The 27,703-nt window shown below is 40.2% G+C and overlaps 1 protein-coding gene and 1 long non-coding RNA gene across 6 annotated transcripts in view; one reads left to right on the forward strand and one right to left on the reverse strand.

Moving 5' to 3' along the window:
- Positions 1-942: 942 nt before the first annotated feature.
- Positions 943-14,220, reverse strand: LOC135415511 (uncharacterized). The gene is made up of 3 exons (XR_010431166.1): positions 14,017-14,220; positions 3,289-3,377; positions 943-2,118 (listed from the first exon to the last, which is right to left on the reverse strand). It is a non-coding gene; the product is annotated as an uncharacterized LOC135415511 (long non-coding RNA).
- Positions 14,221-14,934: 714 nt separating this feature from the next.
- The window catches only part of GALNT18 (polypeptide N-acetylgalactosaminyltransferase 18), a 227,185-nt gene continuing 214,416 nt past the window's right edge, over positions 14,935-27,703 (forward strand). For 2 of the 5 annotated variants that reach the window (XM_064657302.1, XM_064657301.1), the window contains exons 1-2: positions 15,766-15,783; positions 16,312-16,578. In XM_064657302.1, the coding sequence (XP_064513372.1) occupies positions 16,344-16,578 (235 nt within the window). In that variant the 5' untranslated portion in view covers positions 15,766-15,783; positions 16,312-16,343. Of the gene's footprint in view, positions 15,017-15,171; positions 15,309-15,765; positions 15,784-15,854; positions 16,167-16,311; positions 16,579-27,703 lie in introns of those variants that run through there. The other 3 variants (XM_064657305.1, XM_064657300.1, XM_064657303.1) reach the window with 3 other exon arrangements.

The following is a 27,703-nucleotide window of genomic DNA, read 5'->3' on the forward strand; positions in this document are numbered from 1 at the left end:
CCACCTGGTGACATTGATGGACAACAGTAAATAACACATAAAAGGTTCCATTCATAGCAATCTAATGGATTTGCCAGGAGCAATAGCAGTTGAGTTAGTAGGGTTTTTCCAATATGCTGTCATAACACAGTGGCTCTCTACCTCCCCCTCAAAGAACCAAAACCCTAAACAACCTCTGCCCTTCTCTTCCCCCACCCAATATAGTCTAAGGCAAAATCCTTCTGGCTCTGTTCAAATAGGTATGCTCACTGGAGGGTTCAAGCATATTTTAAGCAACCTTCAGTGCTTTGTTTCTCTGAATATTCCAGTCTGGATTGAATCTTGGCACGATGTGCACTTGCACGGTCCATAAAAGGATCTTTTCTTTCCTCTGATCTTGATGCCACATCTCTCTCCCTATTGTTGTAGTTGGTGCTCCTTAAGTACTCTCCTGTTTATTAAAAAAAAAAGTGACTTAAGAAAAATGTTTTCCTTCCTTTCTTTAATGAGATCTTGCTCTAGGAATTGCTGATCTCTTCCCATGAGCACTCTTTATACCTCTATAAATATTTTGGGTGGTTTTGCTGTTGCCTGGAGACCTCAGTAAACTCTGTTTTCTCTGTTGTAGGGAACATCCCTTTTCCTGAGCACTTCTTGATAGTACTGTTTAACAAGGGTTTTGTGTGTTTTCCTACTGTACCATCAAACCTCAGTGTTCCCTATATTCTTGATTAAAACCTGGAGAAGCTTTGCCCTGTTTTCTTTCCTTCTTCTTACCTTATGGAGGAACACCTACTGTCTCAGGTGCCCCTTCTGTGGATTGAGAGTGGTTATTGCTATGAGAGCATTCATAATTCAGCTCCTTGGCCAATAAAAAAATCAAGGAAATAAAAAATGTATTCAATTTTGTCACATCCTCCAAGAGTGCAAGAACTTTTTATTCTGTCTAATATGAAAGACACTCTATTTTTAGTTCATGAATCATGATATTGGATATATTCATGGATATGAATCATGTGACATCTTATGTCTTGATTTAGGACATCTATTAAAGATAACTGAAACATTTATTTTCAACCTTTAAGCTATTTCATAAAAGGTTAGGTTTTGAGCAACAGGAAAGGAGTGGGATTTTTTTCCCCCTTTCTGGTAGTGTTGTTTGGATTTTGTTCTTAAAAGCATGATAGACTTACTACAGTTTCAGAAACACTTATTAATGGCCTACAGGGTTGAGAACCTACTCTTGGATTAATTTTTTTCTACACTAGTCCACAGATTCTTTCCTCTTTATTGCAAACAAGTATATCTTGACTGGTTTCTTTTTATTTCATCATAACAATATTAAGCAGTTTAGAAGTAATACAGCATTAAATGTACCACTTAATTGGAAAGAATCGTAAATTAGCATGGCAATCAAATAATACATTGATTTTTTTTTTTCCTTTAAATCAAAATGCCTTTTCCAAAAAAAAAAAAAAAAAGAATGCTTTCTGTGGAAAATTTTGGGAGGGTGGGGGTGTGGAGGAGGGAAACACACCTAGTTCATAGGCAAAGGCTTTAAAATCAAATTTGTGACTAATGCTTTTCATCTTTATTGAAAAGGAAGAAATTATTATTTCTCAATGAGTTATTAATTGTATTTGTGCTGATGTTGCCTAAAGGTAAGGGATTTTAAGGAAATAATGTAGTTATTTTAATCATATTTAGGTCTCTACATTTTTTTAAACACTTTTTATAAATTAGTATCTTCTTTTTGGTAGACATGAATTAGTTTGAAATATTTTTCTGCTCCCTATTGTACAAAGTAATAATGTTCTCTAGCCTTTGATCAGCAAAGTGATGTTTTGTCTCACTATGACAGTGCTAGTGATAGAATTTGGATCAGTTAGCCAAAATGTGTTTCATTGCATATACCCAGACGTCAGAGGAGAAAGAGGATTCTTTCTTGCTTGCTTCTGGATTGATGTATGTTGTCTCATTTAAACAAAGGAAAAGTAATGAAGCAATGTTGGCATTGTAGAGAGATTCCTGTGCTCTTTTACCAGGCACAGTGAAGTGGAAAACATACTTTAATGAAGGAAGCTTGTGGCACTTTACTTTTACCCCTCCTTTTGTGTTTGTCACGGTCATTATGTTATCCTGTGGAAGGAAATAACAAAACAACAACAAAGCAACAAAAAAAAAGAGGAAAGTTATTTCCTACAACTCTTAATAAGAAAAAAAATAAATTATAAAAGTGAGTCCAGGAGGACTGACTCACTTTTTCCAAAAATTTTCAGAGGGAGTTGGCATTTATATTGCCCTTGAAGATTTAAGGGCATTTAACCTCTCTGTTCAGGCCTTATAAAAAGGACCTTGCAATTGAACTTTCAAGATGGTAGATAATATCAGTTTGACTTTTCTGGAAAATACAGCAAATGTAAGTTGCTAGCACTGTAGAAGAAGTATTGCCTAATTCACAAGATCTTCTCTTCACTGCAAGCTGCCCTTAAAACATGTTCCCAAACAGATGTCCTATTACAAAACACCAAAGTCACCTTATTTTTATATGCTCAGTGTTTTAAATGCAATTTTATTATCAGAATGGGTCAGAATGCAGTTACAAGCATACAAACTTCTCCTGAGAGAAATGTGGAATGATGAGCTTGTGTTCAGAGTCCGCGTAGCAAAGGGAAGGTCCTGTTTAACAAAAACCCCAATGATGATAATAACTCCCACAAATTATGCCTACCTGTTTTTCCTATAATCAAAAATGACAACCAGAATTACTACTGCTCTTAACAGCTGGCAGTGTCTTCTGCAGCCTGGCATCGCTGAGTTCTGCAGATATTTCACAGAAATATTATTTGGCTGATGAGTCATCCTCAGAACACAGCATTGTAATGGAATAATGCTTGGCATGCCACAGGTAAATCTAAGTTAAAACTGGTGCAAGTTGCTCGAGCTGGGGGAAAAATTAGATCGAAACATGGTTTTGGTTTGTTGTTTGTTTTCCCTGGGTCTTTTAGAGCAATAAGTAAAATAAATTAATATCATCAGAAAACAAAGAGCAAATTAGATAATAATTCTCTTTAGTCCTTCCAAGGGTCTTTACCTTGAGACAAAAAACCAAAGCATAGAGTTGTATCTTGTGTCACAGATGAACGCTTAATACTAAATGTGTAGTTTTTATTGTACCTTGTTTTTCCTCTGTGCTTATAGGTCGAGTTGTTTTTCTTTCTTTTCCCATAATCCTCCACCTTCAGTCTACCCTTTGCTCTTTAATTGTCACTGCAAGAAGTTAAAATGTTGTTTGCATGGGTTGCTTACCGTGCAAATCAGTGTGTGAATCTTGTTTCTGTACAGTCTTGTTCCTAACAGGCTTCTGTTGAGAAGTCCAGATTCAGGAGGAGGGAGTGCTGTTGTCAGGAAGTTAGTGACACTTTACACTTCCTTTCCATGGCAATTATGACCCACCAAGACCCACCAGAAACTGCCATTAGTTCTCAGAGTTAAAAACTTTATTTCTGAAGCATTTGCAGTGGAACCTTAGTAACACTTAGTAACCTTAGTTCCACCTTAGTGGAACCTTAGTAACAGAAGCTTGCTGAGGCAGATCCTGTGGGGGAAAGTGTGAGGTTGTTGTAAATAACAAGTGAGCCTTGGGCAGACTTTGTTGCTAAAATAACTGTATTGTTTCCAATCTGCAGACATGCAGAGTATGCTGTGATTTTCACATTTTACAGGGGGTCTATATTGCCCTTTTTTATTGACTAGATGAAAACACTATCCAAGCTGTTTAACTTCAGCGAATTGTCCTCATCAGGTTTTCTAGTCTGTTCAGTAGTTACCACTACCTAAAAGGCTGGCAGCAGGATTCAGTTTTGCCCTGTTTTCTTCAGTAGTGGATGGAACACTTTTGGCTCTGAACTGGGAATTGTTTTCTTCGATTGCCATACAACTGGGCTTGGAGTATCTCAGAGCTGCCTTGCCAGCTGGAAACTCAGCCAGCTTGGCCACCTTGCTCTCACTAGGGACTTGTCTAAATCATAAAGCAACAAATTGCATCCTATAACAATATCTACAACAAATTAGAAGATCTTTTAATGAACAGTACATTAAATAAACTCAGACTTATTAGCTGATAGCGACTCACGTGCTTTTATGGTTTCAACAAACCTATGCTGTTTTATTTCCACTGAAGTTCTTTGCCCTTCTGCCCATTTTGGGGAAAAAGCTGTTGTGGTTAGCACTGTTTTATGGTTGAGGTTAACCTGAGATCCTGCTGTGAAGATGGCATTAAACACAGTGGTGCTGGCCTGTGTTCATTGCTGATATGATACCTGTCTCCACGTGATGTTCAGTGAAATTTTTGTTTAGCACAGTGCTGTCCATAGATGTAAAACTGCAGTTGCCTGAAGATATATGTCAGCTATACTGTTCTGGCTGATGGTTGAAAATTTCATCTCTTCCAGTCTGAATGTTTTTTGCAAGAAGCCAGTGGAATGTAATCTTATACAGGAAATTGTCTAACAAAACCAGTGCCATAAAACCGGGTAGATGAAAACACGCAACTAAGATGTTCTGAGGAGGAAGAGATGTGATATGATTTAAGGGGATTACACCTTACTCTTAGACCCATATTATCATGTAACTTTTTTGAACTGTATAGGTTTGCAAACACAAGCAACATCAGCCTTCATAGAGTCTGGATGCCATGTTAGTGGCTGAAAAATAATTACTTACATATCCTCCAAGACTTCATAATAAATAGTTGGCCAGGTTGGAGGATTTCAAAACCTGCTGTTTGATTCATTAAAGCTGTAGCAACCTAAAGAACTGAACCAATGTCTCTTATGGAGATTGTTTTGAGGTAACTAAAAAAAAAAAGTTTTAAATTAGTATTTTTTTTAAGTGTTTTGAAAAAATCTCTGAAACTCGTACCCCTTTCTGGTGTGGACTGATGTTTTCTGATCCCATCTTCTAGTACTACAAATCTACTGCATGAAATAGGACTTCTGGATATCTTTTACTCATGCAATTTCCATAGTAAAGACCTTATTCCATTGATTTTATTATTTAAACATGTGGTGTTTAGTGTTTCAATAACAGGAAGGATTCCAATAGTTGCTTGACCTCACAGTTTCTGTTCTCGACCCCAGGAGCCACTGATTTTTTTAGGGAAGTTCTCTGTAGGGCAGAAGGGACTATTCCAGCATGTATGAAGTAAAAACTGTAATGAACAGGAAGGTAAACTGGGATGTCTGCACAGAGAAATTCATCTGCTTGTTTCTTTAAGTCTTGTAGTATTGCTGGCTGGTGGTAATTCATTCTGTGACTGGACATTAGCAGAGGCAAACAGCAATTCCTGCCCTTTCCTGTCTTGAGCTTTATGAAACAAGGTGATTTTATAAAAAATAATCATATTTCTTAGCGTGCAGGATATTTAAGGCCAACAAAGGAATAAATACTTTGGTATTTTTCTGACATCCGATATGAATTTGGCAACGAACAAACCGGTAGAGCCATAATGACCATGTGGGTCCTGTTTTGTTGTGGACTGACTAGAAAAGACAATACAAGGAAGGGTGAAACCACTTGAGCACGTTAAACAAAAAAAAAAAAATAAAAAGTTCTCACTTGCAGTCCTCCTGTCAAAAAAAAGCCTGGGCATTTTTGTAATCCTGTCATGTGATCATTAGAGCAAAAGCTGTGGGTAGTGAACTGCTGGGTGCCTGTTACAAAATGCATTTTGTAGCTTTTGTTTGGCCTAAAGAGGCTGGGGGTTTGTGTGCGTGTGTGTGTTGTGCTGATAAAAATTCAAGCTGTAAATTAAGCTGTAAATAATGTTGCAACTGTAGCCTAGAATTGCCTGGATGTGAAGCCAGCTTCTAGACTGGAAATCTTCCAAATTATGTAACAGCACTTTGTTCCTACCTGTTGTGCCATCAACCCACAGGAGTACAAGGAAGCAATGTTCTTCCTTGCTTCAAATAACTCACATTCACCTTAAGCTGGCATCCAGATTTTTTGCACAATTATGACAACGTTTCCAGCTGCTTGATAACTTTTCCCTCTAAAATCCCTGTGTTGTTTCTTTTCACTCCAGCTTTTCATACTAATGTCTTGAGTGGCCCAGTCCTTCCAATCTAAGCAAAATCTAAGCAAAATCTCAGTGAAACTGGTGTTCCACTTCCTCGTTACAAGAACCAAATTATTTTCCTTAGCTTTTTTTATTTTGACCAACTTATAATTCTTCAGGCTTAGGGACATGGTAGGTCTCTAGAATTAATGCTGCTTTATGCTTTGAGGTTGCTTTGATTTGTTAAATCCCTTTCCTGGTGCCCAATTGGTTTTGATTTTCTCTGTAACTGAGAATTTGTTGATTTTGACCATTCAGAGATTCTGTTAAGCCTTTCATGAGGTGTTCATGATTGGTTTTCATGTTTTAAATGTGAACTTGTGTTTCATCTCAACATGTTGAAAGATGTTCATAACCTGTTGAACTTCTTAATGCCTGTCTGTGTCAAACATTGAGATATTTCAATTTGTGGCTTCATGAAGGTGAGACAGAAGAAATATTTGCTGTTTGTCCCTGGAGGAATGCAAGTTTTAATTAAATTATATTTTAAGTGCTTTTTAGAGCCACAAATTCTAAAAAAAAGTTAACTGGGAACTTTTGTCTCTAACTGATGGAATCATATGGAAGCCAGTGGTGATGTGGAAGCCTACTGTGTCTGTAATCTGATTGTAAATCCCTTTTTCATCTTCTTTTGGAAGATCCAACTGATACAAGCCCACCCCAGGATGATGGGTTGAGGTAAGGGGCTGCATTCACAATGAACTTCACTGCTGTGCTGCAACTCAACACTTCTATACCTTCGAACTGTTCTGTGCTGGAGGGGATGAGCTTGATTTATTATGCTGAAAACCATAGAGCAGGTGCAGCCCACTGAACAAAATGCAAGCACTGTGATTGTTGCACATCAGAAGAATATGTGCATGTGACAAATATACACTATCTGGAATATTGTTATTTAGTAAGGACAGAGTCTGGTTGGAACTGCATGTGAGATTCTTAAATGTTTTGTTTTTGAAAGTACACCTTTATTTTTAAAAAAGAGTTATAAGTTGTCTGAAGCTTATTCTTTGAAATGTTCTTTTCAGCAGTTCTAAAATCAGAAGTGCTAAATGAAGGACTAAAGACATACATATAAATTTCTGAATCCTACACTGGGTGATCTGAACTTGCTGGTACTGCACTGGCTGTTGAAATAACTCTTGGCTCTAATCCACTGCTTCCTCTGCAGGCTTCCTTTTTTATTACTTAGATAACTTCTGTGAGTGTCTCTTTCTTTAAAAAAAAGTCTTTTGGAAGTGTTAATATGTTGCTTACTTTTGTTAGACATTCTTGGAGCACAGACCAGTGTGATATTCCAGGCCTAACCAAACAAAAACTTCAGTTCCCTCTCATACAGTGAGAGCTGTTATAATTCCAAACTGGACTGAAAGCTTTCATGTTGCAGAGTCAGTTTTGTTTAAAAGTGGCACAAGGGCTTTATTTGTTTGTTTTGGGCTGGTGGTTGTTGTTTTTTATGCAGTGAATGGATCAGAGAAAAGTTAACTCCTGGGCATCACCAGATCCTTTAAAAAGCAAACAAACCAAAACGCACCCAAAGCTGAAAACATTTTTCATCTACCTCAAAAAGAAAATTATTGCTAACATACTCTAAGTATTTTAATGTAAATTTTTGGTTAGTTTGAGCTGTGGCTGCAAGACCTGATGAAAGAAGGTGTCATCTAGAAAATTGTTTCATCATTCTCAAATTGTAGAATCCGTGTTTCAGCTGAATTACATACTGGAATGTGAATTTGGCAAGAGGGCATCAGCAGAGGCTTTTGTGCATTTACTCTAACCAGTGGCTGAAGGACAGACAACTGGCCAAATCTCACCTTTAAAAAGACTGGGATTATGTTGTTTGGGAGATGTAAGAACTTTAAACCAACTGATTTCACCTGCACTGTCCTTCAGGAGTGTCTGTCCTACCTGAAATTAAACCAGCAAAGCAGAATTATGCAAATTCTTTATAATTTCCGATTGGACAATAAGCCAAACATACAAAAATAATTCATTTTTTTTCTAACCATCAATTCAGATTAAAAAGGACAGTTATTTTAATATTCCATTTTCTTTGATCTCTGTTTTAAGTTTACAGTCACTTCTTAGGTTCTAGCCCTCAGTAGTGGTTTTATTACCCATCTTTACTCTGAAATAATGCTCTTGAATTCTTCAGTGCCAATTTCTCTGAAATAATATGAAGATCCAGGGCCTACAGAAAGGAAAAAAACTCCTCACAGGAAGCCTAAACTTCTGCAATATTCCTTTTCCTCCTATTCCTGTGAGAGAGAGGGTGATTATGTCTTCCAAATCCTATCTAGGTAAATAGTTCTCTTCTGAACAATTGAAGGAAGTCACTTTCCACTTATTTGTTGTTGAGGTTTTTTTGTTGTCTGGGGATTTTTTGTTTTGTTTTGGTTTTTTTTGTTTTGGTTTGGGTTTTTTGTTGCATTTTTTTGTTTTGTTTTGGGTTTGGTTTTTTGCTTTGGTTTGGTTTTTTTGAGACATTAGAGAATGTGGATAATGGAGATAGTTGATGCTGGACTTGGGACTTAGGCTGCAAAGCCTTCCTAGGAGTTTGCTCTCCAAAGGCTCCTGATACCCATTATGCATAAGGAGAAGCTCCATTCATGCATTAAAAACTGATTAAGGCAGTGAGAACAAAGAATAGGAAGAAAGGATCAGTTTTCAAAAAGAAGACAGTCATAAGTAGGGGAGGTTGGGATCTGTGTTTTTCAGCATATGTAGATGTGATCAGACAAGCATGTAAATAGTGAGGATACCAAAGCCTCAGTAATTTCTAAATTTCTAAAGGTTGGAGAAGCCATGACCCCAAATGACAAGTTGATGAAATAGCAAAACATGAGGTAGCCTATACCTAGAGAGACCTACAAAACTACATCTGGTTCATTACTGGGAATTATATTTATAGAACTGAGGAGGACAATTTTGTGGCTAGTTTGCTGAAGTTAACTTGAGGCTTGGTGGCAGTTGAGAGAGCTAACAGTGGTAGGATTTATAAAGGAAGGATCTGAGAGCAAGATGATGTATGGAATGAGACATCATCCGGGCTGCCATGTCATTCCATCTCACAAAGAAAAGAAAAAAAAGGTGAAAATAGAAAAGGACCAGAAGAAATTGAAATATGGAGTTCCTGTCATGTGAGAAGGGGCTTGTATGTGAGACTCACATTGGCCAGTCTAAGCCCTCTAAGAAGGAGGTGTGTGGTAGGTCTGTACAATCTGTTCATGTTTCTTTGCAGTATGAGAAAGTACAAGTTCAAAACTTTGTTAATTTGTAATTGCTTACATAGCCAGTGCAAGCAATCACTTGGTCACGACCTCTGACACAGCCTATAAGTCATTAAATGTGTTGAAGCTTTTCCAGGCAATGTCTGGCAAAAGGACTATTCTTGTCCCTCAGTGTTCAGAGCCTGACAGTATTTGGAAGTAGGATATTTGGCTACCTCAGTTTTTGTCTGATGTACAACAATGATTTCTATTACAGTTAAAGATAGAAAAAACAGCACTAAAGGATGGGTTGAGAAAGCCAAGATTTCTAAATGTCACAAAAGATTTTGCGTTTACTGCTTTTTTTGCATCTGAATATAAAAAGATTTAGGGATTGAGTGGGCCACGGTCCCTGGAAGTCTGTTTCAAATGTATCCAAGGTTTAACACCCAAAAATTAAGACACTTGAAGTTGCTTAGGGACAAGGTTGTCGCTGGAGGTGTGGGGTGTAGACACATGACAGCTTTTAAAAGAACAGAACATAATGCTTTTCTGAGTAACCGTAGACATGCCACTTGCAAAGGACCATATGTTGCATCTTTTACTCATCCTGGTGAATTGCTGGTCACGCATGATTCATTTGAGATGGATTAACTGAGAGTTTTGTGGCAAAAAAATGGTGCAGTGTAATGCTGCCAGAAAAAAAATAAATCAGGCAAGTGCATAAAAGTAACTAATAAAACCTCATCCTGAAGATCAATTAAAGTATAAAGGGATTTTTGATGTTTCGGATAGAAAAACATTTTGGAAAGACAAATGGACAAGATAAGCCTGGCAATAGAATAGATAAGCCTGAGAATAGAAAATGCAATCTGGAAATGGAAAATACAGACATAAATTTTGTAGCAACTGTGTAAGGGCGGTAGCAAATGTCATCTAAGGCATGAATCTGGTGATGAAGGAGAGGACAACATGCACCAGTGTGCCCCCAGCTCTTGCAAGTTGCTTTTGTGTATAAGTTTCCATTAGGTGTTTTAATGTTCTTGCTGGCTCTGTTGTGTTCCCTTTGCATGAGGTGTTTGCTCATTGCTTCATTCCTCAGTCCAGAAGACAAGATACAGTTCAGTTTTCACCTTGAAACAGTGCCTGCGCTCTCTTGTTTTTGTGTTTCCTGTGTTGGCTGATTTCTTCCTTTCAGTGCCAGGTGAATGGTTTTGAAATGATGCAGCCCATGGCTTGGACAGGTTAAAAACTGGCTGGAGAGCTGGGCCCACAGTGTGATGGTGGAATGGAATTATATCCAGCTGGGGCCAGACAGCAGTGATGTTCCCCAGGGCTCAGTGCTGGGGCCAATCCTGGGGCCTATCTTTATTGATCAACTGGATGAGGGGATTGAGGACATCCTCAGGGAGTTTGTGGATGACACTTGGTTGGGTGGGAATGTTGATCTGCTGGAGGGTAGGAAGCTCTGCAGGGGGATCTGGACAGGCTGGATCAATGGGCTGAGGCCAATGGTATGAGGTTCCACAAGGCCAGGTGCTGGGTCCTGCATCCCCAGGCATGCTACAGGCTGGGGAAAGAGTGGCTGGAAAGTGGCCCAAAGGAAAAGGCAGGCCCTGGGGGTGCAGGTTGACAGCAGCTGAACATGATTCAGTGTGTGCCCAGGTGGCCAAGAAGGCCATTGACATCCTGGCTTGGATAAGGAATAAAGTGGTCAACAGCACCAGGGCAGGGATTGCCATCCCCAGCTCTGCACTGGTGAGGCCACACCTCAAATCCTGTGTCCAGCTCTGGGCCCCTCATTACAAGGACATTGAGGTGCTGGAGTGAGTCCAGAGAAGGACAACAAAGCTGGTGGAGGGTCTGGAGCACAAGTCCTGTGAGGAGAGGCTGAGGGAGCTGGGGGTGTTTGGCCTGGAGAAGAGGAGGCTCAGCAGTGACCTTATCACTCTCTACAACTCCCTGAAAGGAGACTGTAGGCAGGTGGGGCTCAGCCTCTTCTCCCAAGTAACAGCAACAGTACGAGAGAACACAGCCTCATGCTTCAGCAGGGGAGGTTCAGGCTGGACATTGGGAGAAATTTCTTCATGGAAAGGGTTGTTAAGTGTTGGAATAGGCTGCCCACCATCACTGGAGGTGGCCCTTAGTGTTTGGTCTAGTTGACACCGTGATGATCAAAGGTTGGACCCAATGGTCTTGGAGATCTTTTCCAATCTGAAGGATTCTGTGACTCATAGATGTTAGTCATACAAATGCCACTGCATGTCTGAGTGTTAGACACCACATTGTCTTTCCTCCCTGGGAGGCTGCTGTGTGACAATATGGGGCTGACTTTCCCTGTAGTCGGTGCTTTGCTGAGCAGTCTCTGCCAAGCAGTGAGAAATGAGGGGTCCTAAGTGACCTGAATGAACTGGTGATTCATAAAAATGTCACAAAGGGAGATGTGTTACAGAACGTGTGTAAACTTAAGAGTGGTGATTTTTAAATGAGTGATGGAAAAGATGACAGGGAATAATAGCTAAGGAACAGAGCAGACCCAAAGAAGGCAAGAGAAGAGAGTAAGAGTAGCATGGAAGAGAGAAAATGGCAGAGGAATAGAGATGATGATAATGTGTCCCAGCACAACAGGAAAAAGCAGGTTTTTATTTTTCTCTTTTCTTCTTTTACCCACTTTTCATCCATTCAGCTTTTCTCCTATTTTCCTTCCTATTTTTTTTACATTGAGTTCATGTTCATTATCTTACAACATCCACTTAACAAATCCCTTTCTCCAAAGCCCAGCTCAAAAATATGCAAAGGCATCTCTACAATACCCACATATGTCTTTTTATGATTTAATCAAAGTGTTAAGACTGTTTGAAGTTTAGTGAGAGTGGTGACTAGGGACAATAGATGCCAAAGACAATCAGATAACTTCCCTGGGGCCTGGACTCATGACTTTTATCTTCAAAATACAGAAAGCTGCCTCTTTTGGGGAGCTAAACCACTAATTTTATAACTGGAACTGTTTGGAAGAGCTCATCTGCAGAAGGGGTAATCTCTGCTTGAGATGGACAGGTCTTGATTTGTGTGTGCAGGCTCAGACATCTGAGCCTCAAAAGAATTACCTACTCAGAGTAATTCAGGCTTTGCTAAATTTATGTGGTCATCTCTCTCCACAATGTAAAATGCTGTGTTGCTTAGTGAGTGCCTTTGGAATTTTTTATCATCTTTCCAAACAAAAGACATGATAACCATGTGTGGGAGAGAAGGAATAATAGAAGAAAATCTCCTCAGACTAGATAATAATGAAGATATCTCCACAAACTAATAGGATTTCAGCTAAGAATCTGAATAGAAGGTGATAAAAATAAAGTTAAAAAGTTAAGCTTTTCCATTGATTTCTAACAAGGTGTAAGAAACCTGTAAAATGGGATGTAAGTATTGTTGATTCTGATGTTTCACTATAGTTTTCTTCAAGGACCCTCTTACAGGTTTTAACCTGCATCAAAATTCACCAATAAAAATATAGTTCTTAAATGTTTATCTTCCCTGAACTGTAATGATAGGTAAGAAATATTAATTGAATTGCTTATAGAACACTTTACAGCCACCACTTATCTTGCATTATTTACTAGGTTATGAGGTTAATATTTACCCAGCACTGTTTGAAATGATGTCTTCAGTGTAGTTGTGGGCATATTTAACCCTGTTATACAGACACACTTTAAGAAATGTGAAATAACTGTGAAACAGAAGTGAAATAATTTGTGTAGCATGACAGCAGAGCAGTATCAGGACAAGGATAAAATCAAGACACCCAGTTTAATGACCTGCACAGTAGATTGTACTGCCTCAAGCTTAAACACCTGAAGTAGAACTCTCAAAAACACCACTGTGATTTAAGAGAACAAATTTCATAGACCTTGTGCTCCCCTATAATTTAAATGTTCAAAAGAGAACCAGTTAGGGGTTTTATCACCCAATTTTCTCCCTGACTATAACGTGAGGCTGGTAGCATTTCTATTTTCCTATTGTTCCTTCTCCTGTTTTTGTTCCCTTTAAATTATAAAACTGGACTGCTTATGTTTGTATAATGCCTTGCACAGAGGGGTCTCATCTGCATTGTAGTACTATACAATAAATCAAAATGACAAGACCAACCGATTTCTAAAAGGCACACACTTGGATACCTCCAACTTTCTATAAACTCATAAAAGAAGACTTCTAAAGAGACCTGTCCAGAATATTACGAGAGACATGAAAGCAAGCGTATTTTTTTGTGTATCAAAGGATGTGGAGGTTTTGCTATGAAGTCAAACAGAGTTTTAGCACTTACTTCAGTAAAATCAAGGCTCAAGTGAGGAGACAGGGAATTGCTGTTCTGCCTTTGAGGAGTGCAGATTTGGTGGTAGGAGAATATGGTTATAAATGAAAATATATTTTAAACATGATCAGAAAGTGGGAAGAAAGGGCTAATGGACTATTAATAGTTACTGTAATATTACTGTAATAAAAGGTTAATCAATTATGTGCTGTTATAAGCAACCCATTAGGCCTGTGAGACACATTATCCACCTTTTTCCAAACCCTTATGTCACTTCTGGATGTGCTGACAATCATTAGTTACAAGTACTGTCCATATTTGTTTGTAAAAGCAGTTAGTTGTCTGTTAGTATTTTATAAACTTCCATGCAAAATATGACTTAATGCTTCTTACTCATCCCTTACCTGGATTGATTTCAGGTAAGTTTTCCTTTAAATTGAGAAATCCAAGGCTAAGTACTGGGTACTGCCTGAATTGCCAGGGCTGAAGAATTTGTATTTTGTGACTGCAGGCAGAGTCTACAAAGATTAAAGCAAGTCTAGGTCGCACTGTTATTAAAGGCACCAGCAATAGCACTTCCTGCTGTTGGTTGCTATCAGATGCAAAGCTGTAACACTGAAGCACAAAGATAGGAAATAGGGAAATAAATGATGCTGTAGACAAACATTCATTGCAGGCCAAGTGGGATAACTGACTTATGTGATGGAGCTGTACTAGTATATTCTGTCACTGTTTTGTCTTAAACAAAGCTTGTACTTGTTCATTGACTGGTTTTTCTAGCAAACTTCCTTGCATTACTAAAAGTATTTTTTCTTAAAATGTAAATGTTTTTCCCATTCAAATACCTTGTGTTATATTGTTGAATTTCCAGGGGAGTTCTCTTGGGCTCACCTTCTTCAGTGTTGCCACTGGAGGAGTACTTTTAAATTGGCCAAAATTTCTGCTAGTTTTCAGAGAGGCTCAGAAGACTGAGAAGGCAGTTTGTTTTTTCAGCTTTGTTGGCAGAGTTTACTGCAGCTTCTATTGCTGCTGGTTTGTATGTGTCTGAGTGTTCATAGTTTTTACTGTTTCTATGAAGTACCAACTGATGGAAAGGAAGAAGTCATCCTGCCTTTGGCAGGATAGTTGCCTGCCTTCTCTCTTGAATATGGGGTTTTGCTTGTAATTAATTTAAAAATAGCAGCCCCAAACACTAAGACAAAACGTCTACTTTCACTTCTCTGAAGATATTGTAATGTACGTTGTACATTGCAGGGTTTGAATGCTCACATTTATGCTTCAGAGTAGTAATTCCTGGTACCTGCTGTGCTTTCTGCACACAGGGTAACCCTGGCAGTGTGATCAGTTGTGGGAGAGTGGCTGCACAGTATGATCCACAGCATTTGATACTCGTGCTTTCAGTGGGTAAGTATTTAAAATCATGTTAGTATGTTAATTAGCAGGCGCCTCGTTGTTTCTAATACTGGTCATGCTGTTTACATTTCTATCTTGGGACTATTGAAAGAAAACGATGTCATTTAGTACAAAAGTCCCCCCTCCTTTTTTTTTTTTTTTTTCAGCGATGGAAGAGATTCATCTATGCCTCTCTCAAATCAGTGGGATTTCGTACTGAGAGTAATTTGCCTTTTTAGCGTGTTTCCAAAAGTAACGTAAAAGGTGAAGAGAAGAAAGCAGCATGGATATGCTGAACTAAAATGTGAGTTACTGATCCTGCCCCTGATACTGAAGCTAATTCTGGCTGTACTCTGATAGTGTATCCCCGTGGGTACAGGGCGGGGGCGGCGGTGGATGGGTGTACGCTGGGGCTCGCTGGTGTGGGTGAGAGCAACAATTGGATGTTACCGATGCAACCTCCCCGGGGAGCGGGCTCGCAAAGGGGCTGAACGACGAACACATCGCGGTGGTGGGTGGTCGCTGCTGGAACCGCGAGCTCCGGTGAGCCCGACGCGCGTCTCCGGTTTCACCCCTGAGGCAAATGGACGACTCTCGGCGTGACCGTGCATCCATTCCATCCCAGCCATTCCATCCCAGCACCGCCGCGGCTCTCCCGGCCGAGCCGCACAGCGAGCGGCGGCTGCTGCTTCTGCCTCTCTACGCCGGGAATTCTTCGCAGGAACGGCAGGGAGGGAAGGAGGGGCCCCGCCGCCCCTCCGTGTGTGTGCGAGGAGCAGGTGGGTCCCGCCGCATCCCCGCCCCGCGCCCGCCCCGCATCCCCCGCGCCAGAGCCGCTCCCCATTGGAGCGAGGAGCTGTCAGTCGGCGGCCGAGCGAGCCCCGCTCCCCCGGCTGCTCCCGAGGGCTGAGTCTGGAGCCGCGGCCGGTTGCGATGGGAAGCGGCGTCGGAGGGAACAAAGTTTTCCACGCTCGGGCACTGGGCTGCCGGCGTCCGTGATGCCCGGGGCGGGAGGCGGTGCCTGAAGGCAGCGGGCAGCCGGGCGGCTGGCACGCCTCGCTGTCTGCTGTCGGCACTGCCATCGCAAAGTTTCAGCTATTCTAATGTACTCAAACCCGGGATTCTAATTGTCAGCCCTCCCCGCCCCCACCTCTCCTTCTCGGTAGGCGACAAGTATTTTTTATTCTGTGGATTGGAGAACTTTTCTTGCATGGAAATTTCCTGACTTTTGAGTGGTCTCCGTTTCGGGGAGAGGGGGGAAAAGGATTTATTTTCATCGCAGTTTATTTTTCTTTTCTGGATCACAGGATTTTTTGGAGCTATATGGAGGGATCTCAGGATGGTGTGCACCAGGAAAACCAAAACTTTAGTGTCCACTTGCGTGATTTTGAGTGGAATGACTAACATCGTCTGCCTGCTGTACGTGGGCTGGGTCACCAACTACATTGCCAGTGTTTATGTGAAAGTGCAGGAGCCGATCTCAGAAAAAAAGTTAGAGGAAGACAAAGGGGACACTTTGAGGATTATAGAAAGGCTGGACCATTTGGAAAATGTCATCAAGCAGCACATCCAAGGTACCACCTTACCCCCGCTTGCTCTCCCTCCCTCCCCTCGCTTGCCGAGCGCAGCCTCCATCCCCTCCCGCCGCGTTCGCTGTGTGTGCGTGTGACATCCCTGTCGCGGTCGGCAGAGCCATCCCCAGCCCGGAAGAGCCGGAGCCTGCGGAGCGTGTGGGATCCCCGGCGGAGCCCGGCCGGAGGAGCGGCGGGGGCGGGGGGGGACCTGCCCCACTCCCCTCCCTCCTGCCGGGGCGAGAGGGGCTGCGGGGGCTCGGCCCCGGGCGCTGGGCTCGGCCTGGCGCTGGAATAAACCTCGGCTCCCTGCCTGCCTGTGTCTTGCTAAAGTAGGGGGTCCAAGCGCCCACGACCCACTTCCCATCTTGCTGTTATCGTAATTTTAATTTATTTTTTTTTATTTGTTATTTTGCTTTTTTAAAATGGGTTGCTGCTACTGGAATTCTTGTTCTCCTCCCCCTTTAAGCCTGACTCTGCTAATCCGTGTTGAGTCTGTGTGCGTCTGGGTGTGATGAAGGTTTTCCCTCAGCGCTGGTGTAGTACTGGGAGCCTCTTGAGATTATAACTGGGGCGATCTCTCATTGTGTAATGCCTTTTAATTTGATCTCCTTTTAATGGGTGCTCTGGGAGAAGGGCTGAGTGGGCAAGGAGAGGGGGAGAATATGACTGTTTCCTAGGAGTTTGGGATTTTATATGACTTTTGCTTTACTGGGTTATCCTTAGTGCCTTCCTTTATATTTTCATCATCTGCATGGAATCATTCTCTCAGCCTGCTTAGTGGGTTGGATAGGAAGGAGGCTGAAGGTGTGGATAGGTGAGGGCCCTTGCAAAATCTAGAGGGACCGTCTTTCTCTGCTTCTGCATAACCTCCAGTGAATGTTCAAATCCCAACTGTAGTCTCTCCCAAATCTGAAAAGGGAGAACAGACCATGTGGTGAAGGATATCTATCACCAGTGCAAAGAATCTCGCTCGCTTTCAGCAGCTTTGGCCAACTGGTCTTCTGGGAATAAGGTGGAGCAAGCAGAGTGGCAATTCCCATAAGAATTGGACTTCCCCACTTGTCAATATACATAACTTTGTAGCACCATTAAAGCCCAGCTAATTTTCTGTGACTTGTAGTAACGTACTTTTAAATATGACATATCACCATTACTTTTGTATATGCCTTCATTCCTCAGATAGTCTTGTCATGTTGCTTAAATGAGTAAATTTCTTCTGGAGAATGGGTTATAGCAGCTCCTGCAAGTTTAAAGCTCTCTCATGCAGACCTTAAGTTTTTCTCGATTCCCGAAATGGATTTTTAAAAGGAAATGTATTCTTGTCTGTGTGCCAGTGGAGTGCACTGTGGAAGCATGTATGAAGGCAGGGATTTTTCAAAAGGCTCTGGTTAGATATACAACATTAGTTGACTTTCATTATGAGGCTGGAGAATAACTAACTCCTTCAGGTTTGTTGACGTGAAACTCAAATATCCTTATTTATTTTCAAGGAAACTAGCAATGTCCATATTGGCCTTTGGTCAATAGTTCTTCTCAGAGTAATAGGGAAAAAGTATACTTAAATCAGGGGAGAATATAGCATGAATTAAGCCAGAAGGTATTTTCCTTAAATAATGTTTCTTTGAAACTTGAAGAGGGTCTTTTAAAATTAATTAAGTGAACAGTTTGGTAATAGATACTAAAATATTAGGGGTAAAAATAAACTTTACAAACTTCTCCTAACTTATTGAAATCACTCTTTAAGATAAATAAATAAAATAAAAATCACGGATCAGTATCCCGGACTGGATTTTCTCTACTTTATTTGAGAAATCATGACAACTGGAGTTCTCAAGGAATTCCTGCGGCAGATACTGCAGAACAGGATGTTATTTCAATCAGATTTTGCTTAGCAGTATGAGATGCTGTGAATTCTGGATCATTGTGCAAAACTCACTGAAATTATTGGAAGAAATATCCTAGGTTTAACCGGTTTTAGGATGAGCTTGAAGGTCAGCTTTAAGAAGTTATAAGTTCGAGATTTGGTGCCATAAATTGGGTGAACAAACTGCTGTAATGGTTCTTGGCAAGGTTATAAGGGTTATCTGTAGTTTGCTATTAAACTTTTCCTTGGACTACTTCTTTTTTTTCTGTTGGAGAGAGGTCTCAATAGCTCAGATGTTCTGCAATGCTGAACAGGCATGAAATTAGCACGGGTAATGGAATTACATTCCATAGGATATCCTGAAAATACCAGAGAGATTTAACTGCTGCATTTTACACATGGGGTTACGCTAATATTTCATTTTAATTTGTTTTCTGATTGAATTGTTTGATTAGATGCCATCTGGGAATTCCTTTAGCATATAAATTGCAGTCTTTAAATGTTTCATCAAGTGTCCTGAGAGGAGAAGGAGTAAGACATGCCTTCGTTTAAAACGCTTTCTAAAAGTATGTATTTTTTACAGAAAACCATTTTCATGGCAAGAAAAGTGTCAGACTGGAAAGAAATTTCCAGGGTCATGCACCTGTGTACTGACTCCTGGGGTAGGCAGCTTGGGGAGGGATTGGCAGCACTGCAGTCTAGCTGAGCAGGATGGACCACAGCAAGAAGTATCTTGTGGAGCTGGAGCATGATGCTGGACCTTCAGCTGAAGCCTGGGAATCATGAATTTTTGGCTCTTGGCAGGACACGGCTCACAAGATGGTTTTGGTCAAGTGACTTTACCTTTCTACAGTGATGATGACCTGCATGCTTTTCTGTGGCAGTGTGTTGTGGTTATTGTGGTGTTAATTACATCTGAGTGCTCCCCAGAGAATGTGAAGAAGATTCTCCTCCCTCTTGCCCCAAATCTTTAGTAGGAAGCATATGCTTTATGCTAGCAGGCAGCCCACTGACAGAAACTTTTGGTTTCCACTTGCTTTTGAGTTTGCAAACAAGATGGTGTATTTTGTGAGATTAATTGTGTGGTTTTGTGTGTGAAAGAAACTGAGTGAAAGACCAGATGGATGGCTTTATGCAAAATGCAGTCCTTTTCAGGCCTGACAAAGGTGTGTGGCACAAGAATTATCTAGTACCATTGAGCTTTATTTCCAGAAAGTATACTTTAGGGTTAATGAGTGTTAAATTAAATATCTGTGGTTCACACCTAGGATTTGAAATCAGCTTTTCTCAATTTTGTTTGAAAAAACTACATTCTATTGACTTCACAGGGAACATACTGGTTCAAAAAAACCCAAACACCCTCATGTTTTTAAAATCAGTCCAAGAGCGCTTCAAACAGATCACAACACATCGTTCGTCTTCATAACGCATCATGCATTGGCTCTGTCACCAAAAACTTGCCCTAAGTTGTATGGGCAGTTGGAACTCAGATGAGGGAGCAGGCTGCCCTTAATCTGATACTTAGTTTGTAACAGCAAGGAAGTGACAAACAGTTGCAAGAAGGGAAAAACTTGCTGTTTTCTGCAGCCTCGCTTTAGGCCATCATAGGTGGCGAGTTGAGCTTTTTCCTTGAGAAGCTAAGCTGCAGTTAAGCTGTTATCACTTAAAACACCTCATTCACGCCCTCCTGTCTGTCTTGTTATGCAATGTCATTGCGGTGTTTTTCAACCTCCCTAGTTCTAATCAGATGATGTTTCGATTTCGACATTATTTTGAAAGATTGTGGACTGGGAAGTCTGTGAAGTGAATTTGCTTCTTCGCCCTCCCCATTCCTATTCACACCCTCACCCTCACCTTCTTTGGACCTAACAGAATTATTAAATTACATGCAGTTAAGACATGGAGCAGATCTAAGTTAAAGTTGTAACACACAGTTCATTTCTGGACCGGCTGAATTCTTATTTAAGATCAATGGATGGTTACAAAGATATCTGTGTTGTACTAGGACTTTGGTCCTTCATCTTTGCGAGCTGCTGCAGCTGTTTTCATCAATGAAATATCAGGCACTGTGTGGACTTATTTGGGAAAATTTGTGAGAAAGCAGTGGTGTGTGTTATTTCTCAACCTGCTGCTTAGAATGATTTACTCTGTGGATTTACTTGAGCTAATATTAGGTATCCCACAGTTGGATATCTAATCACCCTCTGGTCAACTGGGGGAGGGAGAGACCTCCAGTGTGTGATTCGTTCATTCCCTACATCTTGGACAGGTGTTAGGGTGAAATGATTTCTTTTCAGCTATTGCATATTTTGGGTTTGGGAACTAAGTCAATCCACATTCTTAATTTTAGCCATGGAAAGATTTTAAAAATATAGCAATGTAAATTCTAGGTTTAAAAATTTAGCCATGTAAAGGTTTGGATAAGTAAATTCTGTATTTGTTACTTACCTTTTAGTTCTTGATCTCAAACACAAAGAAGAATGTCTTTTGCTGTGCCTCACTTGTGCTGGGTTCCATAAAGTCAGCTCTCCAGGACTGAAATGGCCACTCCACAATGACTCTTGCTCTTGTGGTACTTTCCTTTTGGGAATAATTAATTGTTAAATCCCCCCAGTTTATTTCCCTCAAGCTCAAAAGCAATTAGGAATGTTTATCACTTGCTGCAGTGTATTTAGTCTGCTGAGAAACGAAGGAGCACAAGACAGCAGCCCTGAGAACACACAGCTCTTGCTCCACAACAGAGGGTTCTATATTCCCCACCTCTGTACAAGCAGAGAGACCTGCTGTCCCAATGTAACTAATTGCAAGAGAAGCAACTACTTGCATATGTAAGACATTCAGGATTAATCCCATTATTTTTTCTCTTCAGGCTGTGACTTCTCAAGTCATTCTAGATTGCTGCGTGTCGGTGCAGATTAATTTGAATTTAACTTTCATGTTTTTCCATGCTTAGGAATGGATGCACAAAGAAAAAACCCCTTAATATAGTTATTTCTGCTGTAAATTTTGAAGCAGTGCTGGAGGTACAGGTATTTCAAGGACCATCTACTGAAAACTTAATGTTGTTGATTATGTTGACTACAACTGTATTATTACCATTATGAAAGTTAACTTTTATGTGTTTTTAATATCTTTAGTTCTCTTCTAATTACCTTTTTGATGGTTCTTCCACTAAGGATTTATGTTACTAGGGTTAGGATGCAGTGGCCAAAACTGGGGAGTGGTAGTTTGGCCATATTATGGTAACTGTATTTTGTTACTGGATATTGAATGATTCTTTTAGTGATTAAAGTTGGGTTTTTTTCAGAATGAGTTGTTGTTGTTGTTGTTGTTGTTGTTTTCCTGGTTGTCAGCTAGATTGCTCTATTAATTCCTCAGGTGTATACAATGGGAATGGCATGACAGGTTTGAGATATTTTCTTTTGACAGGAACAGGAAAAGTTTTATTTGGCTAAAAAGTCACAGTGAATAGTAGCTTTATAGTTAGGAAGGGGATTGACCTGTGTTCTGTTTCCTTCAATCAAGACATTTTTTGTAGTTCACATGAAAGTCTTCAACCCAAATTTAAAAAAATTAATCAGGAGCAAAGGCTGGAAGCTTAGACTTCCATGCCCTCCACAAGTTCTCTTATTGCTAAGCTAGAAAATTTTACCTTTTCTCTGGAAAAGTTCATTTCTGTTGACGTTTGTTATCTCTGCATAATGGCACAGCTTCAGTGGAAAGGGTGTGTACTGCAGTCTGTGAGCAGGTGAAGTAGAGACTGTGCAGGGATGGGCAGTGCTGCTCTGCTTAAGGTTCTGGACTCAGCTCAGTAATTCATTTGTGCTGGCCTGGGTGTCACTTTGGAGAACGTTGCTCAGGTTGGCACAAGGAGCCTGAAGCTGTGCAGAGATTCCAGCTGAGCTCCTGTGACTTTCTGCTACCTTGTTATGCCCATTTTAGTACTAACAAGTGATTTTATCTACATGACCAAAATATAGATAAATACATGTGAAAAATAACACAAAGCAAGCCCTGTGCCTAGCTGGTGGGAATTGTGTATAATGTGTGAGATCAGCTTGGTCCTGGTGTCATGCTCTCTGATGGCAAAATCAGCCTCAGGAGTCAAATCTTTGACTTGGGCATAGCATGGCCTGGGGTTGATTGTGGTCTGACAATTAACTGTTGTGCATGCAAGGGCAGGCAGGGAGAGCAGCAGGTGTGACTTCTCTCAGGGCCTAAAATGCAAAACTGGACCTGCAAGTTCAGACTTTCTGCTATATTGTAGAAAGAGACTGCAACCACTTGTTCACCACTGAAGCTGGCATGGGCTCTGTCGTTTCTCCATTGTCTCCAGAGCTGAAAGGTTGAAGTTGTCTCCTGTCTCTACCAAACATTGCTCCCTTGCCTGTGACAAGCTCCTGAAGCAGTTGACTCTAATTCTGTGTTCAATAGAAAGGTCTCATCAGCATTATGCTGTGGATGCATGCATAAGCTGTGGTATGATGGGATAAGATGATATTATCCACCTGAATGTTAGAGGTGTTATGTGTAAAGAAAATCTACAGTGATTTAACAAAGCAAATATTTGGCAGTGGCAGTTGTGAAAATGGCTTAGCTGCCTCCTGAGGATGATGGGGAATCCTTGGTTGTCATTAGAACAACCCAGGAACCTGATCATGAGCTGTTAATGTATGGAATGTGGCAAGGGACACAATGGGACATGAATCCTCTTTAGCTGGTTAATGGCTGTCCCCATTTTTACAGCCATTAGACTGTCATTAGCCATGCCTGGCCTGGAGATCAGAGATTGGGCTCAGTACAGTGTGCTGTGGAGTCTTGGAATTGTTCCTGAGTCCAGAGCAGATACCGTGTGACTGACAGTTACTGAAGGAATTTACTGGTCCACAGTTAATGATATAAAATGTCTGTCTAATGTGAAAGTGAAATCTAACCATATATTGTGTTGTACCTCCTCTGAGATGAATCCTTTTTCATTTTTCTACTGTGTTATTTTCCTTTTAATTCTTCTTTTTTTTTCTTTTTCTTTTTTTTTTTTAATTTAAAAATGTCTTCTAATCTTCCTTATTTTGTTCCACAAGCCATATGATGGTCAAAGTCCAATGGCACTCCCATCATCTGTGGAGCTATCTTTCCGTGCAGCCCCTGGCCTTCCAGTCTAGCCTCTTCAGAAAGTTCTGGGCTCCTTAATTTTAGGAACTTAATGAATAGCTCAGTAAGAGGCTGTTTGGTGGGACAGTATGGACAGATACACTAAATAGACACTGAAATTCTCAGGTACCTGAACCTTAATGCTCTGACTTCATGCTGCTGTTACCTCTACCTAAATCTATTCTTACTACAGTTGTGCAGTGCACGTGTTCTCTGTGCAACAACATCGTTTCTGTTTTCTCAGCAAATTTTCTCTGCTCAACTGGTGTTTTGTAACCAAGTTGCTATTTTTAGCATGTTATCCTGAGTTTCCTGAGGGAAAGGCAGAGAAGTTTAGGAGCTGAAGCCCTGATGGTAATTATTACAGCTCTCCAGCATCTCCTTTACTTGGCTTTGAAAATTAGCAAATGAGGATATTCTAATTTCTTTTTTTAGAACATGAAGATGGAGGGTCCAAGTTGCTACCTTGAAGTGCTCTGCCTTTAAAATACCAGAATGTGTCTTCTCGAGTCTGTGATGGATTCTTACTTATATTCACTACTTAAACTGGATGATTTTTAAAATTCAGTATTTCTCTGCCAACACCACTGTGGCAGGTAGCTGAAATCCCAGCTGTCTTGTGACCAGTGCCATACAAATGCGTAGTGGAACCCTTGACTCAGAGCTCTTTTGTGAATAAGGTCTGCGGGAGCTGGGCAGAGGAGAGGGATATAGAGAATTGATATGGCCAAATTTATACAGACTGCTGGTGGCAGGTTTGACTCACTGCTGGAGCTGCTCAGATGAATCAGACAGAAGGTCTTTCCTCCTGTTAGTAAGAGCCCAGAGAGCGTGTGAATCCCGCAGCAGCCAAATGTTGCAGAGTGGTGCAGTAGCCACATCTGCTCTCCTACTGGAGATCTTGTCAGACCCCACTGACACAAATTTGAGACTGACATGAGCCCTGAAGGAACAGATCAGATACCTCTCCCAACATGCATGTTGTAACTGGCACATCTTAAATACCACATAATTGGCCAATTCTCTGCTTGTGCCTTGAACATTCGTGAGCTCAGTGACCTTGTGTCAGGAGAATCGAGTCAGTGGTGGTATGGAAATCCTATTGTAGTTTTGGTTTTGACGTTTCCTATCTCCTAAATCAATTTTAAATGTATTTTAAATGTGAATGTTTGAATTTTCCTTTTATTAGAGCTGTCAGAGGTGATCTCTGAGAAAATAGGATTTCTATAAGCAGCTTTCTGAAGAGTATAAGAAAAAGATAGTATTTCTGTTTTTTTTTTTCTTCATAGATAAATGATCATTCCAGTCTTCATTTTAGGGAGATAATATAGATTTTTAGACTGTGTTACTTGCCCATATGTAATCTGGATCTAGCTAAAGATATCTTTCATGAATCATCCAACTAATGCAGACAATTACCTGTCCCTGCTTTCATGGTGGATTCAAATTCCTTTGAAGCTTTCCTTTCTGCATCAAGCCATGACTTGCCAGAGGCTTTGCAAGAAGGTTTGGCATGCTGTAGGTAAAAGAAAAACTCACATAAACTTTTCAAGCTCAGCAGACTCAGTGAGTCTGTACTCATCCATTACAGGATTATCATTGCAATGAAGTTATGGTTGGAGAAAATGCCTTTTGGGATTTCTCTGTGCACAGAATAAACAGGGCTTGCAGAGCAGAGCACAGAATAGATTTTAAAATAACTTTGTTCTACATAGTTGCCTTTCTCTGAGGTATTTGTGATTTTACCAGCTGTATGTTGAATGATTACGTGATGCCAGCCTTTGCCTCTGCTCCTCGTGCTAACAGGAATATTTTAAGTTGCTCAAGCAAAGGGTGTGGGAGTAGTATGTTGTAATTTCTATGGAATTTCTGATTAGAAGACATGCTCACTTCATGTGTAACAGTTTGGAGGACGAGGAGGGTCTGGAAGGAGAAAAGTATAGGAAAAGCTACAGGCTGCCCAAGAATACCTGAATGTTTTATCCTTTCTTAGTTCATATGAAACTGCAGTTATTGAGTGGAAACTATGGAGTTTCCACTAGTGTAATTGAAACTGGTGCTATTGAATTTCCATGGAGTGGAAAAAAGCAATGCACCATTTTTGATTCCCTCCTGAAAGCCTTTTTTACTTTCTTGTCACTCTCAAATCCAGTTTAACATTTAGTAAATTACTACAAATATTTGCTTGCTAATTAAAACCAACTCAAGTATTAGGAAATTGAAGACTTAAATCTATTTGACTTAGTTTATATGGATCTTCTAAAACATGTGTGGTGTTTTAATGAAGTAAAAAATATTTTGCTTGCATACAGTCAGAATATCACAAGCAAGATACTGGTCCTGGAACCAAAATTGTATTGGCATTGGTCTCCAGTATTATTGTGTGTTCTTATTTTGATCCTGTTTTTCCAGAGGCAGTAGAATTAGTACTGTGTGACTTTACGACATGATGTCAGCCATAAAGGATTATGACATCATTAAACTTTGATGTAGCTGAATTAGATATTTCAAGCTTGTGTTTAGCTAATATTTTCACATGGTTGTAAAGCTGTGTGAATTTAAAATTAATTTGAAACTGTTAGATATAAAACAAACAAACCAACAATAAAAAAAATCTCCCTCAAGTTCCAAAGAGATGTATAAAGCTGTACATGACACCAAGAAGACTGGTGAATTTAGAGACTGAAAGTAGCAAGACCAGGAAAAGAAGTAGCAAAGTGACAACAAAAGACTTATGTTTGAATCCATTGTTCCCACTTGAAGCTTTCATTTCTCCAAACCCAGGCGTTGTAACAGGAATGCTTTTGGTACAGAAACTTTTTAATCTCATTGATTTATTGCTATACTTAATATAAATGCAATTCTATAAACACACGTGAGTTTTCCACATAGCTTATGTCTTTCTTACATAAAAATACATAAAAATAATTTAAAAGCATCTTCTGCTACTTCTCATTTAAGTGCTGAGAAAAATTTTGCGAGAAAAATTTTGCAAGAAAAAGAATATGTAAATATATATACAAATATTTAATATATAAAAAATATCCTCTCTATATCACTCTATAAATTGATGTACATGCTTTTAATGATTAAACTAAGGATCTCTCTGTCTTGTCTTGAAGGTGGGAAGGGGCTTCACCATTCCCTGATGTGGACTGACACGGAAGAATTTGTAAATGATAATGCAAGTGCTGAAGCAAGAGTTTGATTAGAGCAAGTGTGAGTGTGTTTGCATAACATCTCAGTGTGGTGGCACCAGGAACAGGCTCCTGCAGCCTGGAAATGCAAAGGACAGAAGTATTGCCTGAAGTGTGTTAGAATCAGGCTTTCAGACAGTCGTTAGTGCTCTCTGTGGTAATTGAGTAATAGCTGATGGCCAGAGTGAACCCTGCACATTTTGTCACTTATTAGTGGAGACTGTTTTCCAGATGATTGACTGCTGCAGGAGCAGCTGGAATGCTGGGCCACGGAAGGGGTTGGGAGCCACACTATTGATTTCTCATTTGAAGAAGTAAGCAAAAGGTAAAGCTTTTTATGTTGTACCTCCTGGTTCTTCAGGGTAGATTTTTAACCTCTCAGTCCTGGTTTCTCTTTCTTCATAATTTAGCTACTGTTGGAGAATTTCTAAATTTTTGATGGAGTAAAATTCCTTGTTATGGGGAAACCTGGAGACAAACACATAAAAGGAGATTCAGTGTTGTAATGTGGGAAACATTCCTAATCTCCTTGCAGTAACAACATGTCAATATGTTTTTGTCTGCTTGACAATGTGTAGGAAATGCCTTTGATTTTGTGAAATTGTTCGTAATTTCTCAACATTGCTTTTGATTCTATTGATTAAAGCTTTTCTGCCTTGCCTAGAGATATTAAATAGCAAACCGTCTGCTAAAAATAGATTGGCAACATTCCTGAAAATTAACATTAAAAAAAAAAGAAGTTTAGTCTAAATATATTTCAAAGACTATTTCTATTTGTGTTCTGAGACAAAGAGGAAAAGAAAAGCTTCTCTTATAGTGTGGCAAAAGGTTGCAATATTTGGTGAAATACCAATATTATTTTCACACTATGGAGAGAGAAGGATGTTGACTGTGGCAAAACAGCAGAGGTACC

The sequence above is a fragment of the Pseudopipra pipra genome, chromosome 6, assembly GCF_036250125.1.
Source record: "Pseudopipra pipra isolate bDixPip1 chromosome 6, bDixPip1.hap1, whole genome shotgun sequence".
NCBI classification, from domain to species: domain Eukaryota; kingdom Metazoa; phylum Chordata; class Aves; order Passeriformes; family Pipridae; genus Pseudopipra; species Pseudopipra pipra.